Source organism: Myxocyprinus asiaticus, chromosome 30 (assembly GCF_019703515.2).
Source record: "Myxocyprinus asiaticus isolate MX2 ecotype Aquarium Trade chromosome 30, UBuf_Myxa_2, whole genome shotgun sequence".
NCBI classification, from domain to species: domain Eukaryota; kingdom Metazoa; phylum Chordata; class Actinopteri; order Cypriniformes; family Catostomidae; genus Myxocyprinus; species Myxocyprinus asiaticus.
In genome coordinates, this window is record NC_059373.1 from 44,022,009 (window position 1) to 44,030,380 (window position 8,372).

The 8,372-nt window shown below is 37.8% G+C and overlaps 1 protein-coding gene across 3 annotated transcripts in view; it reads right to left on the minus strand.

Moving 5' to 3' along the window:
- cratb (carnitine O-acetyltransferase b) overlaps window positions 1-6,847 on the minus strand; it is a 28,202-nt gene extending 21,355 nt beyond the window's left edge. The window contains exons 1-4 of one of the 3 annotated variants that reach the window (XM_051663794.1): window positions 6,744-6,847; window positions 6,078-6,296; window positions 1,382-1,500; window positions 1,004-1,057 (exon numbers count right to left, since the gene is read on the minus strand). In XM_051663794.1, the coding sequence (XP_051519754.1) occupies window positions 1,004-1,057; window positions 1,382-1,500; window positions 6,078-6,122 (218 nt within the window). In that variant the 5' untranslated portion in view covers window positions 6,123-6,296; window positions 6,744-6,847. Of the gene's footprint in view, window positions 1-1,003; window positions 1,058-1,381; window positions 1,501-6,077; window positions 6,297-6,514 lie in introns of all 3 variants that reach the window. The other 2 variants (XM_051663792.1, XM_051663793.1) reach the window with 2 other exon arrangements.
- Between the last annotated feature and the right edge of the window lie 1,525 nt (window positions 6,848-8,372).

Consider the following 8,372-nt stretch of genomic DNA (forward strand, 5'->3'; position numbering starts at 1 on the left):
AACAGCAAACTAAATTGAGAAAATCTGTGATTTGGGTACTAAAAACAGCCATTTGGCTCCTTAATGTTTCAGTTTCTGGAGCCCTGCATGGGAACAAAGATCTTAATATTTGGAGAAATGTCCTCTGGTCTGATGAAACAAAAATTGAACTGTGTGGCCATAATGAACATCGTTATGTTTGGAGGAAAAACGGTGAGGCTTGCAAGCCGAAGAACACCAACCCAACCTTGAAGCATGGAGGTGGCAGCGTCATGTTGTGGGGGTGCTTTGCTGCAGGAGGGACTGGTGCACTTCACAAAATAGACGGCATCATGCGGAAGGAAAATTATGTGGATACATTGAAGCAACATCAAGACATCAGCCAGGAAGTTAAATTTCGGTCAAAAATGGGTCTTTCAAATAGACAAAGACCCCAAGCATACCTCCAAAGTTATGGCAAAATGGCTTAAGGACAACAAAGTCAAGGTACTGGAGTGGCCATCACAAAGCCCTGACCTCAATCCAATAGAAGATTTGTGGGCAGAACTGAAAAAGCTGATGCGAGCAAGGAGGCCTACAAACCTGACACAGTTACACCAGTTCTGTCTGGAGGAATGGGCCAAATTTCCAGCAACTTATTGTGAGAAGCTTGTGGAAGGCTACCCAAAAAGTTTGACCCAAGTTAAACAATTTAAAGGCGATGCTACCAAATACTAACAAAGTGTATGTAAACTTCTGACCCATTGGGAATGTGATGAAAGAAATAAAAGCTGAAATAAATCATTCTCTCTACTATTATTCTGACATTTCACATTCTTAAAATAGTGATCCTAACTGACCTAAGACAGGGAATGTTTTCTACAATTAAATGTCAGGAATTGTGAAAAACTGAGTTTAAATGTATTTGGCTAAGGTGTATGTAAACTTTTGACTTCAACTGTAAGTGTGAGTTAAAGGTCAGCGACTAATTTAGCAAAGACACTCAATGAACATAAATGAATCAATCTGTCATTAAAAAACAAACCTGTCCACTTTGGCTTTGAAGTCTAACACTCCTGCAATTAGCTTTGATGCAAATCTAAAAAAATAAAAAAATGTAATTAGTTTCCTAATCAGATCTGTCAAACACACAACACTTTCTAGACTATGCTACCAGAAATCATGTCTCATTAAATACTTGAATATTCTGAGTGCAGAATAATTATTTATTGGTAAATAAATTATTTTAGAATAATTCGAAATGACAAAAGGAGAACCACTGTAGAAAACACATACATACATACATACATACATACATACATACATACATACATACATGCATGCATACATATATATATATATATAACAGAAAGGTACAAACCAATGGGGGGTGTGTGTGTGTTTGTGTGTGTGTGTCACGTACACTAGTTGACCTCTCCAGTCAGTGAAATCTCGTTTGGGGAGAGAGATGGCCGGGTTCGAGTGCACTGCCAGCGGTTGCCTACACTCCAGATATGCCCACTGCACCCACCAATCAGAGATCTACAAGTTAAGACACACACACAGAAACTCAAATTAAAAATAGCATATGCTTCAAGTTCACCTAAAACCACAAACACACTCAACTAAATTACTGTTTTAAAGCCTTCCTGTTTATATGCTAGATGGTATATCCACCTTTTCTGAACGTGAAGTGTTCCACGATTATAACGGATGCCCATTTTCATTTTCCAGCCGTCAGTGTTTTCACTCTAAATGACAGGGCTGGGTATTGATACAGATTTCCCAATTCGATTCGATTCAGATTCACAAGCTCTCGATTCAATTTGATTCCAATTTTGATTCAATATTAATTCATATGGGTATACTTCAGTTATAATATCCATTTTGCTTACATATAACAAAAATGATCTTCTGGCTAATGCTGTTAAATATACAGGGGACCTTTTAACTAGGTACATTTAGTAAATATTAATTTTACAAATTAATTTTCAATCATTTGTCACATTTTTGCTTTTTAAAAATGTACAAATCCATGTATTCCATCAATAAAGTGTATTGTTTAATGCATAAAATATACTCTTTAGACTTAAGTATTTACATTGACTTGCAGAAGATGTGCAAAAATCAGTACAGTCTCTAAGAAAACAGCCAGTTCTGTAAAGCGTATGAGCGTATATTAATGAGTGGATTCCAACTGCTTTACCTCATCTATGCTTTTCTTGTTTAGAATTAAATGCGTATGTTTTTTTTTTTTTTAAATCAACGACTGACTAAAGTACAGATTGTAAAATGAATGAATTGTGTGGATCTCGTCTTTGGACACTTTAAATAAGTTAAAACAAACTTAAACTTTCTACACGCAGTGAAAGGATCTCGCTGCTGAACTTCTAAGCCAATATGCTCCTCAATCACCGAGTGAATCTGAACATTTAATCCCAGACATATTTTGCCTCATATGTGAATGATTTACTCGCACTGTGGAAAGTTGTGCATATAGTAAAACATTGATCTTGGGATTAAATAATCGATAGAGAAAAATCTATATTTTTACCCAGTCCTAATTGGCGTATGTTTATAGCGTGATATAATGTTGAGTATTAAATTTGTAAAAAGTTGTAAAAAAACAAGTGGCTCCATAGAGTCGATACTTTAAAGCAGTGTTTCCCAAACTGGGGTACGCGAGGTGACAATGGGGGTACGTGAATAAAATTGAGATTTACCATTCTTTTAATTTCATCAACATCTAAAATAACATTCAAACCCAGTTCATGTATTTCTCACTGGCAAAAATAATTTTGTGTGCCCTCTAGTGTAGAAACACCAAAATGGTTGTGTCATAAAGGTCAGATAAATATTCAATGTAATAACCCTATCTTTTGCAGTAAAAAATGCTTTTATTCATGCGTCACACAAGTATCTTTTTTCCCCAGCTCAGCACACTGCTAGGTGACATAGCTTATTGATAGTAAATCAAATGAATACTTCACTGTTTTACCAGACTCGCACATGTCAGTCGTCCATGATTTTAGTTTGTTTGTCAGTTTAAAACGTAATTTGTATTTAAGGTTAGATGCATAGGGAGTTGAGTCTGATGGTATAAGTTCATAAGCTTTGATGACAGGTGTCAGACATCCAGTGCAGCCAAATAATTTTCCACATTCACATGCAGTAATTTTCACTCACATTTGCTCGCACGCTAGAGACCTGTTTTCCCATTGTTGCATGATGGTTTTTTAGCAAATGAGCTCAACCTTGCTAAATTGTCAAATGTGACATAAAAAAGCACCTTGATCTGACCACGCAATTGCACAGATACATAACCGCAATGCTCGAAGTTGACCGGCAACACCTTATCTGCAGTGATGCACAATTCCAGGCACAGAACCAAACGCTATTCTTGCGTACCGTGACACGATGAGGGGGAGTTTTCAAGTTATACAGTTATATCATATCTAGCATACCCATCTCAATTGGTAAGTCATTTATTCAATATGTATATGATTCATATAACATGTACAAATCTAACCTGTTTAATATAAGGGAGTTGTTTTACAAAGATAATTGTGTTAAATATAAATTTTTTCAAAATACATTGTGTGAATGTTATCTATGCGTTAGAGGGGGGGTACGCGAAAGGATGTTGAATGTTTGGAGGGGTACACCACTGTAAAAAGTTTGGGAACCACTGCTTTAGAGAGTTGAGAAGACCATTTTGACAGCGCCTCACCTGTCAAAGGAGTGGGTGGATGATGTAAAACTATGAACCGAGGTTAGTTACATTGATATCATAAACATCTTCGAGTTGTGACAGCCAACAACTGCACATGTTAAGCCCGCACTCTTTTACTCCAACTAACACTTAATAGTTTTTTTCTGTCTGGACATATCCACATATCAAATAATGAGTAAATGAAGAGTAAACAAGCACATATAAACAAAAATAAACATTATACTTCTAAAAGGCTTGTTGATCTTGACAGTCTGATTTAAGAATTTAAAGCAGAGCTCCTAGGTTCTTTCTGGACCAATATAACCCATGGTTATTATATGACATTTCAAAGTGTTACTGTAAACAGTATCAACATGCCCCTTACAAATAGCACTGTGGCTGACCATGGTACAGTATTGGCATCATATGGTAATACCACAATACTTTGATATATACCTTGATACTGAATAAATACCATATTTAAGCGCCATGGTATTTCCAGAAATGTTATATATGGAAATACAGTTAAAGTCAGAAGTTTACATACACTTTATTAGGTTGAAGTCATTAAAACTAATTTTTGAACCACTCCACAAATTTCATATTAGCAAGCTATAGTTTTGGTCATTTAGGACATCTACTTTGTGCATGACACGAGTAATTCTTCCTAAAATTGTTTACAGACAGACTGTTTCACATTTAATTGACTATATCACAATTCCAGTGGGTCAGAAGTTTACATACACTAAGTTAACTGTGCCTTTAAGCAGCTTGGAAAATTCCAGAAAATGTTTAGGCAATTAGCTTCTGATAGGCTAATTGGAGTCAATTGGAGGTGTACCTGTGGATATATTTTAAGGCCTACCTTCACACTCAGTGCCTCTTTGCTTGACATCATGGGAAAATCAAAAGAAATCAGCCAAGACCTCAGAAAAAAAAAAAAACATTTGTAGACCTCCACAAGACTGGATCATCCTTTGGAGCAATTTTTGTGGTACCACTTTCATTTGTACAAACAATAGTATGCAAGTATAAATACCATGGGACCACACAGCCATCATACCACTCATGAAGGAGATGCATTCTGTCTCCTAGAGATGAGAGTAGTTTGTTGTGAAAAGTACAAAACAATCCCAGAACAACAGCAAAGGACCTTGTGAAGGAAATAGGCAGACAAGTATCTATATCCACAGTAAAACGAGTCCTATATCGACATAACTTGAAAGGCTGCTCAGCAAGGAAGCCACTGCTCCAAAACCACCATTAAAAAGACAGACTACAGTTTGCAAGTGCACATGGGGACAAAGATGTTACTTTTTGGAGAAATGTCCTCTGGTCTGATGATACAAAAACTGAACTGTTTGGCCATAATGACCATTGTTATGTTTGGAGGAAAAAGGGTGAGGCTTGCAAACCAAAGAACACCATCCCAACCGTGAAGCATGGGGGTGGCAGCATCATGTTGTGGGGGTGCTCTCCTGCAGAAGGGACTGGTGCACTTCACAAAATAGATGGCATCATGAGGAAAGAAAATTATGTGGATATATTGAAGCAACATCTCAAGACATCAGCCAGGAAGTTAAAGCTCAGTCGCAAATGGGTCTTCCAAATGGACAATTACCCCAAGCATACATCCAAAGTTGTGGCAAAATGGCTTAAGGACAATAAAGTCAAGGTATTGGAGTGGCCATTACAAAGCCTTGACCTCAATCTGATAGAAAATTTGTGGGCAGAATTGAAAAAGTGTAAACAATTTAAAGGGCTGGTTTGAGTATTTCTGTAACTGCTGATCTCATGGGATTTTCACACACAACAGTCTCTAGAATTTACTCCGAATGGTGCCAAAAACAAAAAACATCCAGTGAGTGGCAGTTCTGCGGATGGAAACGCCTTGTTGATGAGAGAGGTCAACAGAGAATGGCTAGACTGGTTCAAACTGACAAAGTCTATGGTAACTCAGATAATCGCTCTGTACAATTGTGGTGAGAAGAATATCATCTCAGAATGCTATTGTGAAATGCGGGTTGGCACTGTATTTGGCAGCAGGAGGGGGAACTACACAATATTAGGCAGGTGGTTTTAATGTTGTGGCTGATTGGTGTATTTCCCCAAATACTAGTGGATTTTGAATATTTACATACAGTATATTCTCAAATATATTAACTATAATTTTGTATATATTCATATATGAAAATATATCTGGCTATATATCAGATTTCTGTTTTCCAATTAAAGGAAATGTCCAAAAAGATTGCATTACCGTGGTATTTTGATATATGCTATAGTACTGAAAGATTGCCATATTTATTTATCGGGGTATTTACATGGTACTCCGGGGTACGTCTCAGAATACCATGGGATTACCTCGGTACTTTGTGTTGGTGGTGGTGTGTAGTGCTCAACTAACCCAGTTATGTGAATGCTTCGCTCGTTTAGTGAGTTCTCTCTGCATTTTTTCGCCAAGACCTCCGGGGCACCCGAACTTCTGCACGATCCTGCGTGTGTGTTCGAGCTCATCGTCCGGTAAGAGCGGCTCCAGAGCCCGCAGATAACGCTGCAGAGTCTGCCCGAGCGGAGGAACGGGCTGCGGCGGCACCGAGGAGGATGAGTGGGCCTGTCTCGCCACCTGAGGAACATCACAGCATGACTCATAAGTTTTGACTTCAAACATGCGCTAAACAGTCACTTCACATACAACTTATGCAAGTTAACTGTACTTTACACGTCGAGTGAGATTCAGAGAGCAGTTTGCATCTGTACATTGTTTTACAATTTAAAAGCGTCACTTAGTATAAACTTTTTAAGCGTTGTTTACAGTAAATGCACATGAAGTACATCATTTACCCTGAGTATGAAGAAAGAGCATGTTCTGGTGGGTATTTTCTCTAAAATCATTACTATAAGCTGTTTGTTGCTCACACTGCACTTGCAAAGTCGTACTGAAGTTTGTGCAAGTTTGCACGTCGCGCAGACTCCGAGTCCTCATCAATCTTAGCGCAATAAGATAACGAGTTTAGTTCTGGACGAAAATAAACAGGTTGACGCTCTACTGCTAGCAGCTGAAGTGTCCCACCTCGATGAGCAGTCGTCAAAGTTCGGCTGAACTTCGTGAAATCTAGCACGCACGCTCGGGTGTGGAATGGCTAATAAAACACGTGTGCAGTGGTCAATTGAACACGTGTGCAGTGCTAACGTACTGCCGTATTCTTTCGTGTATGTGCGCAAAACTCTACAAACATGTATGTGTGCGAGGCCCTAAAAAGCATGCTGCCGTATGTGTACTAACTTCTACTGCGCACTAGTAGCCTATGTACTTCACTCGTGATCGGAAACTAGGCTACATATTTTTTAGTAGAAGACGTCATTCATAAATAGCCTTTTCTGTTTTACTGAAATGGTATTTTTATTTTTTTATCTTGTCCCTTTCTTTTATTTTTCCTCCACAGTCCCTCTTACGTTAAGCAAGCATTATGATCAAGTTGCATTCCTTATCTTTATTTCAGTGGCTATGTTTCCAATAACATATCACCATGCTACTGCTTCACACTATTTCTGTGGTAGCCTATGCAGAATGTTGTGCACAGTATGCAAATATTCTGTAAGCAATGAAAACCTGGACGATTACATTAGCCACAATGCCAAAGCACACTGGTTTTAATTATGCATAGGATAGAATGGGGCCAAAGGCACACATTAAAGAGATAGTTCACCCAAAAAATGAAAATTCATTAATAATATTTACTCACCCTCATGATATTCCAGGTGTGTATGTCTTTATTTCTTCACCAGAACATATTTTAAGAAAATTAGAACAATATCTTAGCTCAGTAGGTCCTTAAAATGCAAGTGGATGGCGATTTCTCTTTTGAAGCTCCAAAAATCACAGACAGTCATCATAAACTTCATCCATACGTCACCAGCTGTTAAATTAATGTCTTCTAAAGCAACACAATCGCTTTTGGTGCGAAAAAAGATCAATATTTAAGTATTTTTTAACTATAATCCAACGCTTCCAGTAAGCTTCACAATAGGGTGGAGATCACGTGGTCTCTCATGTGACGAATTACCGTTGCCCTAATTTCATGTTCTCTTCACAGTTGAGACATCCAGGATAAGCACACAAATGCACCAGATAAAGAAACAGATAAATACATATCTAAACTAAAATCAACGAAGCTTCTGTATAGCGTTCAGCGCTGCTCTTCTGGCTGTGACGCACATGTGTCGGTTCTTGCTTGTTTCAAATGCCAATGCGATTACGTCACGCGCATACCGCTTCTGACCGGAAGCATGATTTAGAGTTAAAAAAAAAAAAGTACTTCACCATTTATCTTTTTTGCACCAAAAGTGATCGTGTCGCTATAGAAGACATTAAAAGTTTAGTTCACCAAAAAATGAAAATTCTCTCATCATTTACTCACCCTAATGACATCCCAGATGTGTATGACTTTCTTTCCTCTGCAGAACACATGATATGATTTTTAGAAAATATCTCAGCTCTGTAGGTCCATACAATGTAAATTAATGGGTGCCAAAAATGTTACACTCCAAAAAGCACATAAAGGCATCATAAAAGTAATCCATATGACTCCAGTGGTTTAATCCATATTTTATGAAGCAACATGAAAGGCGTGGGTGAGAAACAGATCAATATTTAAGTACTTTTTTCTTCTCCCTATCCAGTAAGTGGCATATGCATGAA